The sequence below is a fragment of the Zingiber officinale genome, chromosome 7A (genome assembly GCF_018446385.1).
Source record: "Zingiber officinale cultivar Zhangliang chromosome 7A, Zo_v1.1, whole genome shotgun sequence".
Lineage (NCBI taxonomy): Eukaryota > Viridiplantae > Streptophyta > Magnoliopsida > Zingiberales > Zingiberaceae > Zingiber > Zingiber officinale.
In genome coordinates, this window is record NC_055998.1 from 138804703 (window position 1) to 138828909 (window position 24207).

General features: G+C 40.4%; 1 protein-coding gene across 1 annotated transcript; it reads left to right on the top strand.

The window, feature by feature from the left end:
* The first annotated feature begins 386 nt into the window (after positions 1-386).
* On the top strand, positions 387-22818 carry LOC121999772 (protein FAR1-RELATED SEQUENCE 6-like). Its single transcript, XM_042554410.1, has 3 exons — positions 387-1641; positions 21466-21761; positions 22714-22818. The coding sequence occupies exons 1-3, from the start codon at positions 387-389 to the stop codon at positions 22816-22818; spliced, it is 1656 nt and encodes a 551-aa protein (XP_042410344.1).
* Positions 22819-24207: the final 1389 nt, after the last annotated feature.

Here is a 24207-nt window from a genome sequence, read left to right on the forward strand (position 1 = left end):
TTTTTTTGAGTATTGTGAGATTAGTTACTTCAATCTGCTCATTTGCTCACGGATGAGATTTAGTGATTCATGTTCAATTAATTACATCAGGGGGCTGCTGTATCGTATGTGCCTAACACGATAAAGGGGAAGACTTTCATTTTACAAACACTGTCACTTTACAGATAAACTAGAAGATCTAGGATTGAGTTGTCGGGGTTCTCCTATGAATAAGACTCTTTTCCTTATTTGATTTCAACTCCCTCCTTTATTTTATGGAAGAAAATTCCTTGCTAATTTCACTGGATACTTCACTTTTTGAATATGTTTTCTATTTTTTTTATACAAAAATGTAGGTGAATACTTACCTGCCTTCTATTTTGAATAAATGTAGGTGAAAAATAATCATGGAACAAGGAAAAAGTGATTCAAATGAGGTAAATGATAACAACGAGAATGTGCATCAAGACCTATCTCCGTCTAGTTTAAATGAAGTCATGATTCCTAAGATTGGAATGACTTTTTTATCTGAAGATGAAGTTCGTAATTTTTATAAATCCTATGCTCAGAATGTTGGTTTTGGTATTTTCAAATTAGGTGGAAAGAAGGGAGATGATGAAAAGCAAAAATATTTTTGTTTTGGATGTGCCAAAAGTGGTAAAACAGTATCTCAAGCAAAAAATGTTATGTACCCTAGACCTTCTACTAAGACGAATTGCAAAGCTAAGATTAATGTTGTTATTCGGAATGATGATAACTTTGTGATAAGTAGTGTATCTCTTGAACATAATCATGTCTTGAGCCCGGGAAAGTCACGACATTTTAGATGTAATAAATTATTGGATTCAACTACAAAGAGGAAACTTGAATTAAATGATCAAGCAGGAATAACTTTAAGTAAAAGTTTTCATTCATTGGTAGTTGAGGCTGGAGGCTATGAGAATTTGTCATTTGATGAGAGAAAGTGTAGGAATTTTATTTCAGAAGCTAGAAGGTTGAGGTTAGGGGATGGAGATGTTGAAGCCTTGAGTAATTATTTTTGTCGCATGCAAAGTCGGAACTCAAACTTCTTTTATGTGCTTGATTTAGATGAAGAATCTCGAATAAGAAATATTTTTTGGGCAGATGCAAGATGTAGGGCTGCATATGATTACTTTTCTGATGTCGTGACTTTTGATACAACTTATTTAACTAATAGTTATGACATGCCATTTGCTCCTTTTGATGGGGTGAATCATCATGGTCAATCCATTTTGCTTGGATGTGGATTATTATCAAGCGAAGATTCAGAAACATTCATATGGTTGTTCAAATCTTGGCTGACATGTATGCTTGGACGTGCTCCAAAGGCCATAATCACAGACCAATGTCGCGCCATGGCAATTGCTATTGAAGAGATATTTCCGAATTCTCATCATCGTTTGTGTCTTTGGCATATAATGAAAAAACTACCAGCAAAGTTAGGTGGTCATGCTCAATATAAAATGATAAAGAAACAATTGAAGAATATTGTTTACAACTCGCTTACTGTTGATGAATGTGATGAGAGATGGATGACAATGATTGAGGATTTTAATTTGGAGAACAATGACTGGTTGAAATTTTTGTATGAACAACGGAATGAATGGATATCTGTGTACGTCAAAGATAAGTTTTGGGCAGGTATGCCCACATCTCAAAGGAGTGAAAGTATGAATGTTTTTTTTGATGAATATGTTCATTCCAAAACTTCTTTGAAGCAATTTGTTGAACAGTATGATAATGCTTTGAAAAAGAAGATTGAAAAAAAAAACATTTGGATTTTGGTTCATTTAATTCAATGATACCAGTAATTACTAGTTATCCTATTGAAAGACAATTTCAAAGTTTCTACACTAACAACTTATTTAAGTTGTTCCAAGATGAGATAAGAGGGTTGATGTTTTGCAATACCTCACTAGTGAGGCAAGAAGGGGTTGCTTTTATATTTGAAGTAGTAGAAACTTTGTTGGGAAAAAATGGAGACCCTATAAGAGATGCTTCCTTCAGGGTACACTATACTGAGTTAGATTGTCAAGTTAAGTGTCTATGCCATCTTTTTGAGTTTCGTGGAATTTTATGTAGGCATGTGATCTCTGTATTGATACGAATGAAGGTGATTGAGGTTCCTATGAATTATATTATGGATCGATGGCGCAAAGATATTAAGCGTGGTTATCAAAGTATCACTTGTCACGCCCCGGAGGAGTCCCTGTCCGAAGAAATTTCGGCAGCATCTCCCCTGTACGGCGGACAATCTGAAACTTTCTACAATCACTATATACCTCAGCCACATGCAGCTGGAATAATAACAATAATAAAACAATCATCACGCAGTTAATACTAAACAAATAGAACAGTAATACGATGACTCGAAAACAACCCTACTCAACTACACTCGTAAAGCTCAAATCCGATTTTTCCTACTCCACTACACTCATAAAATACAAATCCGACAAACTCACCTCTTCTGCCGTCCAGGCAGGCATGGAGTAAAACATATCCAAATCGTACCAAAATCCATCAACGATAAGAATCTATACAAGATCCATAAGTAAAACATTACAAGACCAAAACATAGTCTGATAGAGAAAACTAAAATAACGACTGGTGATCAGCGGGGGTGAGTCCAACGCTCAGCAGGTAACAACTGATATGCATAATAAAGTAAATAACAGACAACACTAATCATGCGTACAGTCTCCTGAATACGAGAAGGATAAATGCAACTGAAACAAAAATAGGAGAAAACTGTACTAACTAGGATCAAGGTAAAAGGTAACAGGGTCATCAGACCGAGAGTGTCATAATCCTGTATGCATGTCAATCATATGCATCCATATAAATGCAGCAAGTAAATGCAACAAACACAAGCAATAAATGCATCATGCGTATGATGCCAATGTCATGGTCACCCCTGACGCCAGTCAGCCATCTCACACACAATGGTGAGTCCGAGTGGGTAGGACTGTGACAACCGTGCACTCTGACATCACTGCTCCTGATGAGTGACCGAGTGAACGGGATGCTGTCGGAGTACACACATACTCCTACCCCGAAATAATAAATGGGGGAGCGCAATGCTCTCATCTCCCGGTACACGATGACGGGGAGGACTCTCTGCCGGCTACTACGCTGAGTCACACTACCCATGAGCGGACCAACGGAGCCAAACAAAGTCCAATTGTCTGCCGGCTACAACGCTGCTACACTAAACCAATGGAGCCAAACAGAGCGGAACTGTCTTCCGGCTACCACGCTGAGTCACCAGACCAACGGAGCCAAATAGCAGAACTGCCACACACCTGTCTGATATACCACTAATCCATGAGTGGTGGTGTGTACAGATACATGTAACTGATGAGGTGCTCAACAATAATGGAGCAGACAACCGCACAGCATGCAATCATGCAAGATGATGCATGACACTAAACATGGCAATATCACGAATAGCATAGCATGCTCTATACATAAGTATAAAATGTGTACTACAAGATAATGGATCAAATGGAAGGTACACAAACAGATAGGGTATCAAATAAACCCTAGGTCCTGAACATAATGTATCATATGGTTGGGTCACTACCTAAAAGCATGTATGATCAGGTAAATAATAACATGCAGTGCATAATAAGTAAACAAGCAAACATGTAACAGATCATGTAGTGACCAACCGAAATAAATGGATAACACAATTATTGCTATATGTTAAACACATTATTATGCATATCAAAAGACATAAGTCAAAGTACCCGCCTCCGATAAAATGGTCGAAATCTGACTCCGAGATACTCGTCTCGTGTCAAAGTCCTGTGTCACGAATAAAAATATATTTCATTTAGCTACAATCATATAAATAGCTAAATAAAATCTCTTACACTAATTTAGAGCAAAACCCTAATCCATAAACCTCAACCAACTAGGGTTAGCTTCTTAAACCCTAATTCGTTCTACTATACAATTTGATCAAGGTCTATATATATATATATATATATATATATATATATATATATATATATCCGGCCTAACATAATAAATTCGAATCCAATTCCATTTCCTAACCTTTCCTTCAATTCGATGCATGCTACAACAAAAGAAACAACTGCACTACAGCTTACCTCAATTTCCACAGTCGTTCTTGCTGTTGGAAATCAAAGAATTTTGCTGGAAGCAGTGTCTGCCGGATCCAAGAAAAACCCCACAGCAAATTTTATCCTCTTCTGGAATTCTAGTACCCTGTTCGGATCAAAAGTGAGGTCAATAGTGGAGATCACAAATCAGATTCGGGATTCAACCACAGTACAGATTTAAATCGCTATTAACCTAATACCAACCATACTTACCTCCAAGATCCGGCTAAAGCACAGCTCGGTATTGTCTTCGGCACTATCAAGCAGAGACACAAGAAGAACTCGGCACTGCTTGCTCCTGTCCGATACTAAACCCAAACAAATACGCACCGGCGAGAGACCCAAAACTAGCTCACGACACAAGAGTAAGGATGGCACCGACTTGTTCCGGTGGTCGGCAGTGTCGCTAGGGGAAGAAGGGAGATCGGCGATCGGTAGAGGGCTCAAGGGTGGCCAGCGCTAGGGCTCGGCTATCAACTGTAGTGGCGTCGTCGCTCGGTGAAAAGGCGGAGCAAGAGTGGCGCTGGGTCAGAAAAGAAAGCTTGGCGATATACTGGGGGGTGGCGCCGTCGGGTGGAGAAAGCTCAGCCGAGACGATGGCTAGGGCAGAAATGAGAAGAAGAAGCCGAGGAGTTTTGTCGCGAGAGGGGGAAGGAAAAATCGCTCGGCGTCAATTAGGGCAAGGGGAGAGGGCTTCGGCACGGGTTCGGCGTGAGGAGAAAAGAACAAATAAAAACAAGGAAAAGAAAATAGAAAAAGGAATTAAGAAAAATCAATTTTTCCTCATTTAAATGGGGTAGCCAAAACAAGCTTTCCCGGGGCCCCGTTTTTATCCCCGTGAACTCGTCCATACGGTCTCCGAAAAATTTCGAAAAATTCCCTTATTAATACTCGCCTATTTCCGGTATTTTACATTCTCCCCCACTAATAAAAATTTGGTCCCCAAATTTCGTTATCTACCATCAGCAAGTACTAATAACAGGTAAAGAGTATAAATGCTGAACGGTAAACTAAATCACATACCTCAAGTGAAAAGATGAGGATAACGAGCTCGGATCGTATCCTCGAGCTCCCAAGTAGCCTCCTCGTCTGAATGATGCTGCCATCTGACTTTAACCAGCCGGATAGTCTTGTTCCGCAACTGACGCTTTTTCCGGTCGAGAATCCTTACCGGAACCTCCTCATATGTAATATCAGACTGAACTGGAATTGGAATATCTGCCAGCACATGCGTCGGGTCGGGCACGTATCTCCGCAGCATAGATACGTGAAATACATCGTGGACGCTTGCCAGGGACGGTGGTAGTGCTAACCGGTAAGTTACCGCTCCGATCCTCTCCAAGATCTCGAAAGGGCCAATATACCGCGGAGCCAGCTTACCTCTGAGGCCAAATCTCTTTACCACTTTCGTGGGTGAAACTCGCAGAAATACATGGTCGCCAACAGAGAACTCTAGTGGTCTGCGTCTCCGATCAGCATAACTCTTCTAGCAGTCTTGTACCTCCGACATACTCCGTCTGATAGTACGGACCAACTCTGCATCCTGCTGAACTCTATGAGGTCCCAACAACTGGGCCTCTCCAACCTCATCCCAGAGGACGGGTGTCCGACAAGGTCTACCATACAACGCCTCAAACGGTGTCATCTGGATAGCCGAACGAAAGCTGTTGTTGTAAGCAAACTCTACCAACGGCAGATGGTCCTCCCAACTGCCTCCGAAATCCATAACACATGACCTCAGCAGATCCTCTAAAGTCTGAATGGTCCGCTCTGACTGTCCATCTGTCTGTAGATGGAAAGTTGTACTGAAACAGAGTTGTGTGCCCAAGGCCTGCTGCAGACTCTGCCAGAAACGTGACGTAAACCGTGGATCTCTATCCGAAATGATACTCAACGGAACACCAAGTAATCTGATGATCTCTCGACAATACAGATCTGCCAATCGATCCAGGGAATCAGTCCTCCGGATCGCTAAGAAGTGCGCGGATTTGGTTAATCGATCAACGATTACCCAAATCGCGTCATGACCTCGTCGTGTCCTAGGCAAACCCACCACAAAGTCCATAGTGATATGTTCCCATTTCCACTCAGGAATAGGAATCCGCTGAAGTAACCCGGCAGGTCTCTAATGCTCAGCCTTCACCTGCTGACAGACAAGACATCTAGCTACAAAATCCGCGATGTCTTTCTTCATGCCGTTCCACCAATAGGAACGCCTCAAGTCTCGATACATGCGGGTCCCGCTTGGATGGATCACAAATCGAGAGCGATGAGCCTCCTGAAGTAGCTCCTGTAAGACCGGATGAGACTGAGATACGCATAATCTGCCTCGGAAGTACATAATACCCTCCTCGTCTCGTGTAAACTCGGTTTGCTGCCCGGAAGCTATCTGACTGCTAATGAACTGCAAATGCTGATCACCAGCCTGGGCCTCTCGAATCCTCATCCTGATCGACGACTGAGCAACCATGGTAACAAGAATACCCTGCTCTGTCTGTCCCTGCTCCTCAAGGTCTAACTCAGAGAACCCCTGAACCAAGTCTGTAACTGAAACTCGGTGGCAAGCCAAAGTCCCTCTGGACTTCCTGCTGAGTGCATCGGCAACCACATTAGCTTTCCCCGGGTGGTAGCTAATGGTACAATTGTAATCCTTCAGGAACTCCATCCATCTCCTCTGTCGGAGATTAAGCTCCTTCTGAGTAAAAATGTATTTGAGACTCTTATGATCAGTGAGAATCTCAAATGTAATGTCGTACAGGTGATGACGCCAAATCTTCAAAGCATATATGATGGCGGCTAACTCCAGGTCATAAACTGGGTAGTTCTGGAGCCGACACTAATCTCCGCTTCAGCTCCTGAAAGTTGGTCTCACAATCCTCTGTCCACGTAAACTTCACGCCCTTCCTGGTAAGGCGTGTCAGCGGCATAGCAATACGCGAGAAACCCTCGACAAAACGTCGGTAATATCCGGCCAATCCCAGAAAACTGCGGATCTCCTGAACTGATTTCGACTGCTCCCAACCGGTGACAGCCTCGATCTTCTGAGGATCTACTGAAATACCTCTGCTAGAGATCACGTGTCCCAGAAAACTGACTGAGGATAGCCAGAACGCACACTTGCTGAACTTCGCGTACAGCTGATGTCGTCGAAGAATCTCCAAAACTGTGCGAAGATGCTGTGCGTGCTCCTCCTCGGAACGAGAGTAGACCAATATGTCATCAATGAAGATAATAACAAACTGATCCAAATATTCCAAAAAGATGTGGTTCATCAAGTCCATAAACACCGCTGGAGCATTGATAAACCCAAATGGCATTACCAAAAACTCATAATGACCGTATCTGGTACGGAAAGCGATCTTCTGAATATCTGAGTCTCTGACTCGCAGCTGATGATATTCGGATCGTAGATCAATCTTAGAATACACGGAGGTACCTCTGAGCTGATCAAACAAATTCTCGATCTGTGGTAATGGATATTTATTTCTGACGGTCACTGCATTCAGCTATCTGTAGTCAATACATAATCTCATGGTGCCATCCTTTTTCTTGACAAATAATACCGGAGAACCCCATGGAGAAACACTAGGGCGAATAAATCCCCTATCCAAAAGCTCCTGGAGTTGAACCTTCAGCTCGTTCAACTCTTTTGGTGACATACGATAAGGAGCTTTCGATGTCGGTGCGGTTCCCGCGATCAGCTCAATAGCGAACTCGATTTGCCTTCTGGGAGGCAAACCTCGCAGCTCTTCTGGAAATACATCTGGGTACTCCCGGACTACAGGAACCTCGGAGAGCTGCGAACTACTGCTGTCCTCAATACTAATCAAAGATAACAGAAAACTCTGGCATCCATGTGACAGCAGCTTCTGAGCCTGAATCGCCGAAATGATCGATATGCTGTCATCTCTGATGCCAGTGAAATCCCACGAGGGTTGGTTCGGAGGTCGGAAGGTGATCACCCTCGTCTGGTAATCAACGGTAACATGATATACTGACAGCCAATCCATGCCAAGAATGATATCAAACTCGACCATCTCCAATACTAGAAGATCTACCGTAAGTATCATGTTGCCAAAGTCTAACGGGCAACCTCTGACCTCCTGGGTGACGTCTAAAGTATCACCGGACGGTACGGAGACGGTCAATCGTTGTAGTCTAAAAGTAGGTAATCTACTAATCTCCCGCATAAAGGTACAGGATATAAAAGAATGCGAGCTACCAGTATCAATCAATATATCAGCGGAAAATGCATAAATGGAAATCGTACCGCGGAAAACGGATCCGTCGGCTCGTTGCGCATCCTCTTTGGTGACCGTATAAATACGGAAATCATAACTAGTAAGATCTGACAATATAGATGTATTGAGATCTGAGTAAGCATTCTATACATCTTTATCATATAGGTTTACTAGTTTTAAATCACTTTTCCTCTATTAAGAAATAAATTACAGTAGAGTTAATTAGTTAACCAACTAACATGTTAGCAAGAGTTTAATTCTATAGCTATTATTTATCAATTATATTAATAAATATGTCATTATTTTATTATCTGTTTATTATATTTTTTTTTCCTACAGGAATTGCTTTTAATCATGATCTGAGTAGAAATATCAATACATACTTCAATAGGTGTTTATCTTGCACCACGATCAGTAGGAAAGAACAGGCTGTTCACTTATTTCAAATATTTTGGCAATATGTGGTAGCGAACATCTCATATTCTACTTGTAAGCTTAATTCATAACTAAACATTCAACTCAAGTATAACTATGGCATTAAATACTATTTGTATGGTTATTAACTAAAATCAATATGATCGATAATATGGTCGGCCAGCAACACTACAGGTAAGAATTTGTCAATGACAACTCTTACAAATTATTCTCAAGTGGCATTAGAGTGCATCACGGCACCTCTCGTTTTATCATTCTCTATATGGTTATTGTTCAATTCAGTATAACTAAAAGCAGTCTAAGTAAAGGTCCTAGGACCATATCCACCAACCATGTAGCACACATGGCAACAGATAGGAAGATTTAAAAAATCCAATACTTGTTATACCACAATGAATGACATAGTTATTTCCAGATGGTCATAATAGTGATTATATAGTTGTTTCTGTTGGATATTGGGGTCTAAATGGACCAATACGATTTTGAGGAGGAAAAATCGGAAGCCATCAATTGTTGAAAGTCGTAATTGACTTCAAAATTGAAATCTACGTTTCGCGTAGATAGATTTAGACTATTAATTTGCTCAAAACCGATTAAGGGTGAATGAGAAATTAATGTTCAAAGTCGGCCCAAAATAACGTTGGTTATTCATTAAGGAAATACAAGGGAGAATAGTCCCACATCGGAAATTTCCGATGTGCATTCCTTACTTATTAATGATGTTGAGTTATTGGAGTTAACTCAGAAAAGTACCAGGTACTCTCTGCTCAGGGGCGAGCAGGTGCTCGCACCTGTGAGCCCGCCACGTGCGCAATGGGCGCTTTGTAGGCGCACTTTGCACTTGTCTGATATGAGATTATCTGCTCAGATCATTTCTATAAATAAATTAAATTTAAATTTGATAAAGTTTTAAATATCTCCAACAGATTATTATTTTTATCCAATAATAAGTATTGTCGATGTCAAAATTGAAATGATTTTAAAGAAAATGAAGAGTCATTCAAGCTATTTTTAGAAGAGAAATGGTAGAGATCAAATAGAGAGTGGACAAAGAAATAGAAGAAACTAGAGCTTAGCCATAAGTTGAGCAACAATGATACAAGATACCTAATACTAGTTTAACCATTTTTCAAAGATGGGGAGAAGCCTTCAAAAATGACAGCTACATTCCAACCAAATTCACTAGCTAAAGATGGCACCCTTGAAGGAGATTTATTTAACATTTCGTGAGACAACATTCATCATCTTCAAACCGCCATGGTACAAAAAATTGTGGGAAATTGACTAGAGAAAAAGCAATCCTACAAGCTAATGAAATATAAATCTTTTAATGGGTAATTTATGTTTATCATTTACTTTTTAATTTTTTATAATTTTCAACAAATATGCTTTTAAAAGTGATGAATATACGACATTTATATGAGACAAAATAAAATTTTATTAATTGATAATATTCAAATATAAAAGGATAGTTAGTTATTTGAACTTCACTAGATAGCCTAAAATACATGATTTAAAAATATAATTTTTCAAAAATTTTGCTAGCTATGGGGTTCGAACCCATGCGCACTTATGTGCAGAAGATCTTAAGTCTTCCCCTTAACCACACGGGCAAACTAGCCATAATAAAGAAACATTCATTTTTTATTTTATTTATCTAATTATTCTTTTTTACACTAATACATTCATTAGACATATTCAAAATACGGTATCTTAGTTTTGTTGGTTTTGAATGATATTATTTTAATAAATTAGACCGTAAATGTTAAAAAAAGAAAAATTTAAAGTTTGGTTGTTATGATTTCAATCCGATAGGAACTACACAATTTTGAAATTTTATAGTTATTTATGTAGACATGAACCATTGTAAACAATGAAGTAAAAAAGTTGATTTAACTCGTCTTAAGTGCTCTTCTAGATGAGCGAATATTTAATCCTTAGGACAATGAACTTTGTGAAACTCTTGCCTAATGAAATATCTTTGTCATCCGTGTACTAACTCAGCTATATTCGTAAGGTGACATGAACCATATAAATAAATTATTAGATTGTGGTGGATGAATCAGATAGTTATTTTTTAAAACCTTTGAGGTGAATCTCTCCTAATTCTGTGAAATTTGAAAAATTTTAAAGTTCAACACATTCCGAAAAGATCAAACCCATTGTTATAAACTTCTTTATTGAGTCATTGACCGATAAAGACTAAAGGATTACTCTCTTATGTGATGGTTACTTTGATTTTTTTTTATGTACTCCCTCCTGAGATAGTTGTTGGGAGGGGGACGGTAAGGATAATGAATTTCACTTTTTACATAATTGTTGGATATTGGGGTCTAAATGGACCAATACGATTTTGAGGAGGAAAAATCGGAAGCCATCAATTGTTGAAAGTCGTAATTGACTTCAAAATTGAAATCTACGTTTCGCGTAGATAGATTTAGACTATTAATTTGCTCAAAACCGATTAAGGGTGAATGGGAAATTAATGTTCAAAGTCGGCCCAAAATAACGTTGGTTATTCATTAAGGAAATGCAAGGGAGAATAGTCCCACATCGGAAATTTCCGATGTGCATTCCTTACTTATTAATGATGTTGAGTTATTGGAGTTAACTCAGAAAAGTACCAGGTACTCTCTGCTCAGGGGCGAGCAGGTGCTCGCACCTGTGAGCCCGCCACCCGCCACGTGCGCAATGGGCGCTTTGTAGGCATTGAGGAGCTTAAATTTATGCTCCTTTGAAGTATGGTGGATCGCTTGTGATGCGATCTGACGGCTTGGGATGAGACATGATCTGAAGCATCGGATCAATGGATCCAGATCCGATGGCTGATAGATCTGAGGGTCACAACTCTTAGATCTGATGGATGAGATTAAAGGGGCTATGTGAAGGGTTATAACTCTTCAGTCCGGACGGCCCAGATTAATCCACCCAAAGGTCACACCCCTCCCTAAAGCCTCTTCCTTCTGTATAAATAGAACCCTCCAGATTGGAATCAAATCACTCAACTTAATCTTCTCTTCCTCAAGTATTCACTCACTCATCTTGTGCATTCAAGAGTCCAAGAAGCCTACGAGAAGGTTCGCTGGTCTCGGAAGTCGGAGTGCTACGATTCCGAGACGATTGTCGTCGTTGTATCTTGGGAACGAATTGCAACAATCCGTTAAGCACCGTAGCGGAGCAATATCGTTTACGGAGATAGTGTCGAACACTAGCCTCGACAGTTTGCATACTCCGGAATTTACCGGAATCAACAGTCGTAAACGATATTCCGTACAAACTGATATGGCTACCAACGACGTTCCAACCGCCATTCCGACCGCTGTTCCGACGGCCGTTCCGACCGCCGTTCCGACATCCATTCCGCACGGAGAAAAGCCGGAGAAATTCACCGGAGCCGACTTCAAAAGATGGCAGCAGAAGATGCTGTTCTACTTAACAACGCTAAACCTTGTACGGTTTTTGCGTGAAGACCCGCCAGTCGCTACGGACGGTAGCAAGGCTGCTTGCGATACGTGGACGCACGGAGATTTTCTGTGTCGCAACTACATTCTCAACGCCTTGGACAACACGTTGTATAACGTGTATTGTTCATTGGAGACAGCGAAATCTTTGTGGGAATCGCTTGAGAAGAAATACAAGACCGAAAATGCCGGACTGAAGAAATTCATCGTCGGCCGGTTTCTGGATTTCAAGATGGTGGACTCAAAGAGCGTCTCATCTCAAGTCCAAGATATGCAATTAATACTGCATGATCTGGACGCCGAAGGAATGAAGCTGAACGAGTCATTCGCAGTTGCTGCGGTAATTGAGAAGCTCCCTCCGTCATGGAAGGATTTCAAGAATTACCTAAAGCACAAGCAAAAGGAGATAGGGCTGCAAGACCTGATCCTGAGGCTACGAATAGAGGAGGATAATCGAAAGTTATCCGATGCAGAGGAACCAAGCGGACTATAGACGATATGTCCAACCTGGTCGAGCCGAACGCCAAAAAGCCAAAGCAGTTCAAGAAGAAGGCTCAAGTAAAGAAGTTCAAGGGCTCTTGCTACAACTGTGGAAAGTCAGGACACATGTCCAAGGACTGCAGACACCCGAAGAAGCCGACCAAGGGGCCAAAAGATGCTGCAAACCACGTCAGAACCTCTCTTGACGACTTGGATCTCACTGCGGTCGTGTTTGAATCCAATACAGTGGAGGATAACCCGAAGCAGTGGTGGATCGATACTGGAGCAACTCGTCATATCTGTTCAGATAAGGCGATGTTCTCCAAGTATACTCCGATAAATGGAAGGAAGCTCTATATGGGCAATTCCACGACATCTCCGATAGTCGGACTCGGAAAAGTTGTTCTGAAGATGACATCTGGAAAGGAGCTAACTCTGATTGATGTGCTTCATGTTCCCGACATCAGAAAGAACCTAGTTTCTAGATCGGCACTTGTTAAGGCCGGGTTTAGACTAGTGTTCCAGTCCAACAACTTTGTCCTTACGAAGAATGGTGTCTTCGTAGAAAAGGGTTACTTAGAACAAAGTCTATTTAAAATGGTTGTAATGACTGTACTCCGAAAATTTGATGGTAATAAAATAATTGCTTCCAGCTATGAGGTTGAGTGTTTTAATTTGTGGTATGATCGACTCGGACATGTGCATAATAATACTCTGAAACGTCTCGTCAAACTAAATTTATTACCGAACGTCAATCTTGACGAAACACACAAATGTGAAGTGTGTGTGGAAGTTAAAATAACGAAACTACCTTTCCATTCGGTGGAAAGGTCAACGACTCCTCTAGAATTAATACATAGTGATCTATGTGATTTGAAATTTGTACAAACTAGAGGAGGTAAAAAGTATTTCATTACTTTTATCGATGACTGCACAAAGTTCTGTTATGTCTTTCTTTTAAGAAGTAAAGACGAAGCCCTAGAGGCATTTAGAACTTATAAAACAGAAGTTGAAAATCAACTTGACAAACGAATTAAAATAATTCGTAGCGATAGAGGTGGAGAATATGGTGCACCGTTTAATGAATTTTGTTCAGAATCTGACATTATTCATCAAACAACGGCACCTTACTCACCTCAATCGAACGGTGTTGCCGAACGTAAAAATCGGACACTAAAAGAGATGATGAATGCCTTGTTGATAAATTCAGGCTTACCTCAAAACTTGTGGGGGGAAGCAATATTATCGGCAAATCACATTCTCAACAAAATCCCTCATAAGAAAAGTGATAAAACTCCTTATGAACTATGGAAAGGCCGTGAGCCATCGTACAAATACCTGAAAGTGTGGGGGTGCTTGGCAAAGGTCGAAGTACCTAAACCAAAGCAAGTAAAGATCGGACCTAAAACGTTCGATGCGGTATTTGTCGGATATGCCCATAATAGTAGTGCATATCGTTTCCTAGTTCACAAATCAGACATTCCTGATATTCATGTGGGAACAACCATAGAATCTCGGAATGCAATATTCTTTGAAAACGTATTCCCAAATAAGAAAGGAAATGTTGAAAATGATAACAACGGAAGTTCAAACGAGAATGTCGTTACCGAACTTAGCTGTTATAAAAGAACTATTGACGATCAAAACAAAGAGCCACGTCGTAGCAAACGGGCTAGAGTTGAGAAATCGTTCGGGCCAGATTTCATGACTTTCATGTCAGAAATGGAACCAAGAACATTAAGTGAGGCTCTCTCTAGTCCCGATGCTCCAATGTGGAAAGAAGCTGTCAATAGTGAGATTGAGTCTATCATGAATAATCATACTTGGGAATTAGTAGACCTTCCTTCTGGTAATAAACCATTAGGTTGTAAGTGGATACTAAAACGCAAGTATAAAGCTGATGGATCAATTGACAAGTATAAGGCCAGACTTGTAGCCAAAGGGTACAAGCAAGAGGAAGGCCTTAATTACTTCGACACCTACTCACCGGTGATAAGGATTACGTCCATACGAGTGCTAATAGCCATTGCAGCACTGTATGACCTTGAAATACATCAAATGGATGTTAAGACTGCATTCTTAAATGGTGAGTTGGAAGAAGAAATTTATATGGAGCAACCCGAAGGGTTCATAGCTCCAAGAAATGAGAAAAAGGTGTGTCGACTTGTTAAGTCGTTATACGGACTTAAGCAAGCGCCTAAACAATGGCACGAAAAATTTGACAAAGTAATGCTGTCAAACGAATTCAGAATAAATGAATGTGACAAATGCATTTATGTCAAAAACACACCTGAAGGCTATGTAATTGTCTGTCTATACGTAGACGACATGCTAATAATGGGCAGTAATCATGATGTAATCATGACTACAAAGAAAATGTTGACAAAAAATTTCGATATGAAAGATATGGGTCAAGCAGATGTTATATTGGGAATTAAAATTTTCAGGACATTAGAAGGGATAGTTTTAACACAATCCCATTATGTAGAATCTGTATTGAAAAAATTCAATGCGTACGATCTCTCTACAGTGAAAACACCTATGGATCTAAGTCAACACTTAGCGAAAAACCATGGTGAGACCATATCGCAGTTGGAATATTCTCGGATAATAGGCAGTTTGATGTATCTCACAAACTGCACACGTCCGGATATTGCCTGTGCAGTCAACAAGCTGAGTCGTTTTACGAGTAATCCAAACGACACTCATTGGAAAGCATTGATGCGAGTTCTTAGATATTTGAAATATACTATGAACTATGGATTACATTATGGAAAATATCTTACTGTGCTGGAGGGATATTGTGATGCTAATTGGATATCAGATACAAAAGACTCCAAATTCACTAGTGGATATGTTTTCACGATCGGTGGGGGAGTAGTATCTTGGAAATCCACTAAGCAGACGTGCATTGCTCGGTCAACTATGGAATCCGAGTTTATAGCACTAGATAAAGCAGCTGAGAAAGCTGAATGGCTGAGAAATTTCTTGGAAGATATTCCGAGCTGGATGAAACCTGTGCCTGCCTACTGATCCACTGTGATAGTCAATCGGCGATTGGAAGGGCACAGAGTAATATGTACAATGGGAAGTCACGACATATACGTCGTAGACATAATACCATTAGGCAGTTGATCTCGAATGGAGTGATTGCAATCGACTATGTTAAGTCCAAAGATAATTTGGCGGATCCTCTTACGAAAGGGTTGAGTCGAGATCAAGTATACTGCTCATCAAGAGGAATGAGATTAAAAATCTACAACTGAAAACGACTGTAGCGGTAACCCAACCTTGTTGACTGGAGATCCCAAGATCTTGGTTCAAAGGGACAACGAAGTTACAGAAGTTGTGTTACAGCACATGAGATATTTTATCTCTATCCCAATCCTAGGATGAATTTGTGCTGTCCTATCTCATGTAGTGAGGTTAAGCTTATGCTTTTAGTGACTTCTATACCTTATAAGGTGGAGTATGGTAGGATACTCTTGATAGAAGTGTCACCTATGTGAGTGTGAAGACAGGCCGCTTCAATGAAACACTCATGAATCCAAGATGGTGTCCATGGCCAAAACGGAACCAACCATGAGAACCTAAAGTAGGTGAGATAGGTCTCTGTGTGGGTGTTATTGTCTTAGTATACACAAACAGCTGAGCAGTTCAAGACATCACGTTCACTGCGCAGCCTAGTATACTCGATAGCATTCCACTACGGAAGGTTCAAAGCCACAAGCTACCTCTCCCGATGCAGTGACTTATCGATTGGACTCTTGTAAAGTGTCAGCATGCATACACGCATTACGTTAATTTCCATTCATGTGGGGGATTGTTGGATATTGGGGCCTAAATGGACCAATACGATTTTGAGGAGGAAAAATCGGAAGCCATCAATTGTTGAAAGTCGTAATTGACTTCAAAATTGAAATCTACGTTTCGCGTAGATAGATTTAGACTATTAATTTGCTCAAAACCGATTAAGGGTGAATGAGAAATTAATGTTCAAAGTCGGCCCAAAATAACGTTGGTTATTCATTAAGGAAATGCAAGGGAGAATAGTCCCACATCGGAAATTTCCGATGTGCATTCCTTATTAATGATGTTGAGTTATTGGAGTTAACTCAGAAAAGTACCAGGTACTCTCTGCTCAGGGGCGAGCAGGTGCTCGCACCTGTGAGCCCGCCACCCGCCACGTGCGCACGTGCGCAATGGGCGCTTTGGGCGCTTTGTAGGCGCACTTTGCACTTTGCACTTTGCACTTTGCACTTCGCGAAGAGCATTGAGGAGCTTAAATTTATGCTCCAGATGACATTGCAGTGCCTACATGGCACTCGGGTGACGTGTCAGGCTAGTACCTGACATGGCAGTGCCTATGTGGCATCCTCGTGGGCAAAGGGAGATGACTGGACAGTTGGTTGGGCGAACGGATGGCAGCCGTTGATCAACGTTGATCAAAGAAGTATGGTGGATCGCTTGTGATGCGATCTAGAGCGTTGGATCACAATGAGTCACGATCTGACGGCTTGGGATGAGACATGATCTGAAGCATCGGATCAATGGATCCAGATCCGATGGCTGATAGATCTGAGGGTCACAACTCTTAGATCTGATGGATGAGATTAAAGGGGCTATGTGAAGGGTTATAACTCTTCAGTCCGGACGGCCCAGATTAATCCACCCAAAGGTCACACCCCTCCCTAAAGCCTCTTCCTTCTGTATAAATAGAACCCTCCAGATTGGAATCAAATCACTCAACTTAATCTTCTCTTCCTCAAGTATTCACTCACTCATCTTGTGCATTCAAGAGTCCAAGAAGCCTACGAGAAGGTTCGCTGGTCTCGGAAGTCGGAGTGCTACGATTCCGAGACGATTGTCGTCGTTGTATCTTGGGAACGAATTGCAACAATCCGTTAAGCACCGTAGCGGAGCAATATCGTTTACGGAGATAGTGTCGAACACTAGCCTCGACGATCAGTTTGCATACTCCGGAATTTACCGGAACAAACAGTTTCCTATATTTCCATCAACCTATTTCAGTATCTAAATTTATCTTCAATACCAAGTCTGTTATTGATGTCCAATCCCTATTGTCCTTGTGCATGAAACAACCTATAGGTCAATTGAAACAAATCGTTTCACAATGAAGGATTATCACAGTTCTATGAGCTTGAAAGCTTCTAGAATTACCTTTTAAATAAGCAAATATATGGGTATTCCATAGAGGTTTCACATTACTAAACAAGTCAAGGAAGTGTAAGAGGTCTAAATATATAGCAACCTTTTTACCTATTTGCCGTCTGGAGATATTCCGTCGCTGTCCAGTCCCCAAATTGACCTCGGAATTCCATACAAGAAAATCACCGGAAATCCATATTAATCCGAAATGAAAGTCCAAAACATATACGTAATGGAAAATCCGTGCAACCAAAATAATTACCCAGTTTGACTCGCAAACTTGGGCTAGCACAATGTATCCAGAATACTAAAAGCAGGTATCACACCCTACTCTGATACCAATAAATTGGTATCAGATAAATCTCGAAAATCCAACACACGGAAATCAACCAAGTATCGCCAACTTTGGCGCTCTGATACCAAATAAATTGGTATCAGGTTATCCCAAATATCCCAAAATACGAAAATAAAAATCGTAAAACATAAGCTCTGATACCAAATAAATTGTCACGCCCCGGAGGAGTCCCTGTCCGAAGAAATTTCGGCAGCATCTCCCCTGTACGGCGGACAATCTGAAACTTTCTACAATCACTATATACCTCAGCCACATGCGGCTGGAATAATAACAATAATAAAACAATCACCACGTAGTTAATAGTAAACAAATAGAACAGTAATACGATGACTCGAAAACAACCCTACTCAACTACACTCGTAAAGCTCAAATCCGATTTTTCCTACTCCACTACACTCATAAAACACAAATCCGACAAACTCACATCTTCTGCCGTCCAGGCAGGCATGGAGTAAAACATATCCAAATCGTACCAAAATCCATGAACGATAAGAATCCATACAAGATCCATAAGTAAAACATTACAAGACCAAAACATAGTTTGATAGAGAAAACTAAAATAACGACTCGTGATCAGCAGAGGACTAGCACTACGTGCAATGGGGACTAGCGACTGGAACGACCTCCTGACAACATCAACCTGAAAATAACAACGGAGGCGGGGGTAAGTTCAATGCTCAGCAGGTAACAACTGATATGCATAATAAAGTAAATAACAGACAACACTAATCATGCGTACAGTCTCCTGAATACGAGAAGGATAAATGCAACTGAAACAAAAACAGGAGAAAACTGTACTAACTAGGATCAAGGTAAAAGGTAACAGGGTCATCAGACCGAGAGTGTCATAATCCTGTATGCATGTCAATCATATGCATCCATATAAATGCAGCAAGTAAATGCAACAAACACAAGCAATAAATGCATCATGCGTATGATGCCAATGACATGGTCACCCCTGACGCCAGTCAGCCATCTCACACACAATGGTGAGTCCGAGTGGGTAGGACTGTGACAACCGTGCACTCTGACATCACTGCTCCTAATGAGTGACCGAGTGAACGGGATGCTGTCGGAGTACACACATACTCCTACCCCGAAATAATAAATGGGGGAGCGCAATGCTCTCATCTCCCGGTACACGATGACGGGGAGGACTCTCTGCCGGCTACTACGCTGAGTCACACTACCCATGAGCGGACCAACGGAGCCAAACAAAGTCCAACTGCCTACCGGCTACAACGCTGCTACACTAAACCAACGGAGCCAAACAGAGCGGAACTGTCTGCTGGCTACCACGCTGAGTCACCATACCAACGGAGCCAAACAACAGAACTGTCACACACCTGTCTGATATACCACTAACCCATGAGTGGTGGTGTGTACAGATACATGTAACTGGCGAGGTACTCAACAATAATGGAGCAGACAATCGCACAGCATGCAATCATGCAAGATGATGCATGACACTAAACATGGTAATATCACGAATAGCATAGCATGCTCTATACATAAGTATAAAATATGTACTACAAGATAATGGATCAAATGGAAGGTATACAAACAGATAGGGTATCAAATAAACCCTAGGTCCTGAACATAATGTATCATATGGTTGGGTCACTACCTAAAAGCATGTATGATCAGGTAAATAATAACATGCAGTGCATAATAAGTAAACAAGCAAACATGTAACAGATCATGTAGTGACCAACCGAAATAAATGGATAACACAATTATTGCTATATGTTAAACACATTATTATGCATATCAAAAGACATAAGTCAAAGTACCCGCCTCCGATAAAATGGTCCAAATCTGACTCCGAAATACTCGTCTCGCGTCAAAGTCCTGTGTCACCAATAAAAATATATTTCATTTAGCTACAATCATATAAATAGCTAAATAAAATCTCTTACACTAATTTAGAGCAAAACCCTAATCCATAAACCTCAACTAACTAGGGTTAGCTTCTTAAACCCTAATTCGTTCCACTATACAATTTGATCAAGGTCTATATATATATATATATATATATATATATATATATATATATATATATATATATATATATATATATATATATCCGGCCTAACATAATAAATTCGAATCCAATTCCATTTCCTAACCTTTCCTTCAATTCGATGCATGCTACAACAAAAGAAACAACTGCACTACAACTTACCTCAATTTCCACAACCGTTCTTGTTGTTGGAAATCAAAGAATTTTGCTGGAAGCAGTGTCTGCCGGATCCAAGAAAAACCCCACAGCAAATTTTATCCTCTTCTGGAATTCTAGTACCCTGTTCGGATCAAAAGTGAGGTCAATAGTGGAGATCACAAATCAGATTCGGGATTCAACCACAGTACAGATTTAAATCACTATTAACCTAATACCAACCATACTTACCTCCAAGATCCGGCTAAAGCACAGCTCGGTATTGTCTTCAGCACTATCAAGCAGAGACACAAGAAGAACTCGGCATTGCTTGCTCCTGTCCGATACTAAACCCAAACAAATACGCACCGGCGAGAGACCCAAAACTAGCTCACGACACAAGAGTAAGGATGGCACCGACTTGTTCCGGTGGTCGGCAGTGTCGCTAGGGGAAGAAGGGAGATCGATGATCGGTAGAGAGTTCAAGGGTGGCCAGCGCTAGGGCTCGGCTATCGACTGTAGTGGCGCCGTCGCTCGGCGAAAAGGCGGAGCAAGAGTGGAGCTGGGTCAGAAAAGAAAGCTTGGCGATATACTGGGGGGTGGCGTCGTCGAGTGGAGAAAGCTCATCCAAGACGATGGCTAGGGCAAAAATGAGAAGAAGAAGCCGAGGAGTTTTGTCGCGAGAGGGGGAAGGAAAAACCGCTCGGCGTCAGTTAGGGCAAGGGGAGAGGGCTTCGGCACGCGCGGGGAAGGAGTCGGGAGGAAAGGCACGGGTTCGGCGTGAGGAGAAGAGAACAAATAAAAGCAAGAAAAAGAAAATAGAAAAAGGAATTAAGAAAAATCAACTTTTCCTCATTTAAATGGGGTAGCCAAAACAGGCTTTCCCGGGACCCCGTTTTTATCCCCGTGAACTCGTCCATACGGTCTCCGAAAAATTCCCAAAAATTCCAAAAAATTCCAAAAAATTTCCTTATTAATACTCGTCTATTTCCGGTATTTTACATCACTAATATTTATGATGAATATGTTTGTGATGAAGAAAGACATCGGTATAATATTCTCACTCCATTGATACAAGAGGTTCCACAACTTGGAGCAAATAATGATGACAGTTGTTCTATTTTGGTTAAAATCTTAAAAGATGCGAAGGAAAAATTGATTGCTATTCAGACAGATCATTCAAGGGCGGACCAACTGAAAGAAGCATCTACATCGAGTTCAAAAACAATACACTCTCGATTAAAAGTACGATCTCGAGGTCGTCCACCCACAAAGAGGAAACAATCTAAGATTGAACAAATTGTGAAGAAATCAGTTGCAAAGGCCAGAAAAAAGGTATGTTTTATTATGTTTTAAGCGATATAGCATTATTGTTCGGTACCTATGAGATAACTTTTGCTTGATATACTTTGTTGTAGTCAAATATCTCTATTTACTATTTATAGGGTTCTTTGTTGGATACAATTTCAGGTGATTAATTCTGTGACAACCACCCAATGAACATCATAATATGCTTTTCTTAAAATATGATGTCAAAGCAAAGGTTAGTCCCTATAATTTGTCCAAATTGTTAATAGCGTTTGTACAATATTAAGTAGTATGATTCACTTCATCTGTCATCAGTAAATTAGGTTATTTTCTTGAGATGTTGCCAGTACACTGCTATGTTGTCACAGATATTATTGAAAGTTAATAGGAGGATTCTCTGGATCATTTTTTGTGCTATTCCTTTTTGCCATTTTGGTTTACATGAATGGCATTCCATCCCTAGTGAGTTTCTGATAGAATCTATTTTCAATGTTTGGCACCAAAAATAAACTCAAAATATCACATGGATGGATATTAATATCATGGATCTTCTTCATATCAATTACTTCTGTTATCATGAATCTTATTCACTAAGACTAAATTTCACTAGAATGCAGACAAAGGTTGTTTCCCATGTTGGCACACAGACTTTTCCAGCCATCTTCTATTGCATGTTGGCACACAGAATTTTCAGCTACGAAGAATGGTTGTTTCTCTTTTAGCTTGGGCATTCCTCTCAATTGGATATCTTCTAACTAGTAACAAAATTCTCCGGATAACAAATTAACTGGATCAATTGAAACTGATGAAGAAATGATAAAGTCTTTGGTCACGCTTGGACATTGCAAAGATAAAACTACAACTAAAACAGTCAAAACTATCAAGTTGGTGGTTCCCACCTTTTCTTAGTTAATTTCCCTATAATTATTTGATGGTCCATCATGCTAAGCTGATTTGGTTTTCACTGATTTGCTTACAGGTCATCGAGGGCCCAACGGTGAGTGTAGAAGAGCTCAACAACATGGAAAATGGCAAGCATGATTCCCTTGTACATTCTGATGCTGAAAAAAGATTTGAAGACTGATCTGGAGACTAAGCAGAAGCTCTGAGAGACTATACTTTCTGCTTACATTCTCTCTTAGTTTGTTTCTGATGGGCCCACCTTTTTTTGCTGGTTACTGGAGACGAAGTTTTTTTGAGAAATATGATTTGAACTTTTATTTTGATTGAGCATATTTGTTGTGATAATTGATGCTTATTCTCTAAAGTTTATAAGGCCATGTAATGCGAGTTCAATACTTTGTATTCTTCCTATTTCCATATAGTGCTCAAAGCATTGGTCTATGATTATGGAACTACTCCTAGAGGGCCAAAATGTGAAGCGTCGACGATAGAAATTCCAAAAGCAGCAAGCTCTGCTTTCAAAGATTACACGCCAGCTAAGCGCTCATGATAATCGACCATCAGCAGCTAGCTGGTCTAATGGTGACACTGAAATAGGTATACTATTTGTTGGTGATCATACTCTAGTTCTGTCAATTTAATGTGTGAAATTCCCCTCACTTATACTTTCGGCCTTACCTTAAAGAGGGGCTTTGATAATTCTTTTTTGCACGACATTGATTGCTTAGACCTGTGAAGATCTTATATTTTGAAGACATTGATTACATTAAACCAAGATTTATTTATTTATTTATTTATTTATTACAAACAGGACAACCTGATTAATATTTTGCTATTTGAAATTTACTTAAATCACGAAAACTTCATGACCTTTGATATGAGGGGTCAAATGATCTGCAATGCATTTCGTACACAAATCGATCTCATGACCTATTAAAACGATACACATACAAATACCAACAGTCAACCCTGGGGCCTTTCAGCCAACATTATTATACCTTTGATTAATAATTCATTGATGCAATGCCAATTTATAAATAATTGAACGCTTACGTGACATCCAATATATGAGGAATTCTTCGTTCTCGCTGATCGTTATGACAAAATTAATACCCTCAACCTACACTACTCCCTTTCTCATCACCTTGGCCCCTTCTCATCACCTTGGCCTAATCCACAAATAATCTCAAGGAACCGATTTAATCCTTCCAAAGATCATCCTCTGTCCTCACTTCTGATGGTTCGACCACCTCTGCCTCTGCTGTCTCAAAGCTGCCCTCAGAGCTTGTTGCCTCGCCATCAGCTTCTTCTGCTGCTCCCAGTGAGTCTGTTCTTCCCCACCTTCCACCAAGTGCAATGGCCATCATCTCATAGATTTTGTTTCCCACTTCAGCAAGATTGTCAGGCTGAGGAATAAACAAAACTTGGTTATTGACGAAATTGGAGATTTTCTTTCTTAAACAAAAATTATTATATTTGATTAACCTAAAAGTCTGGATAGAGAATATCAGTATATCCACAGAAAAAAAATACAGGTGATATGACTTGATGAACAGATGTGAATGAAAGA

Excerpts from the sequence above, each read along its gene's own strand:
- LOC121999772 (XM_042554410.1), top strand. The coding sequence starts at position 387 with ATGGAACAAGGAAAAAGTGATTCAAATGAGGTAAATGATAACAACGAG. Across the intron at positions 1,642-21,465 it reads CAAAGATAAGTTTTGGGCAG|AAAGACATCGGTATAATATT; the intron begins GTATGCCCACAT and ends TTTGTGATGAAG. Across the intron at positions 21,762-22,713 it reads TTGCAAAGGCCAGAAAAAAG|GTCATCGAGGGCCCAACGGT; the intron begins GTATGTTTTATT and ends ATTTGCTTACAG.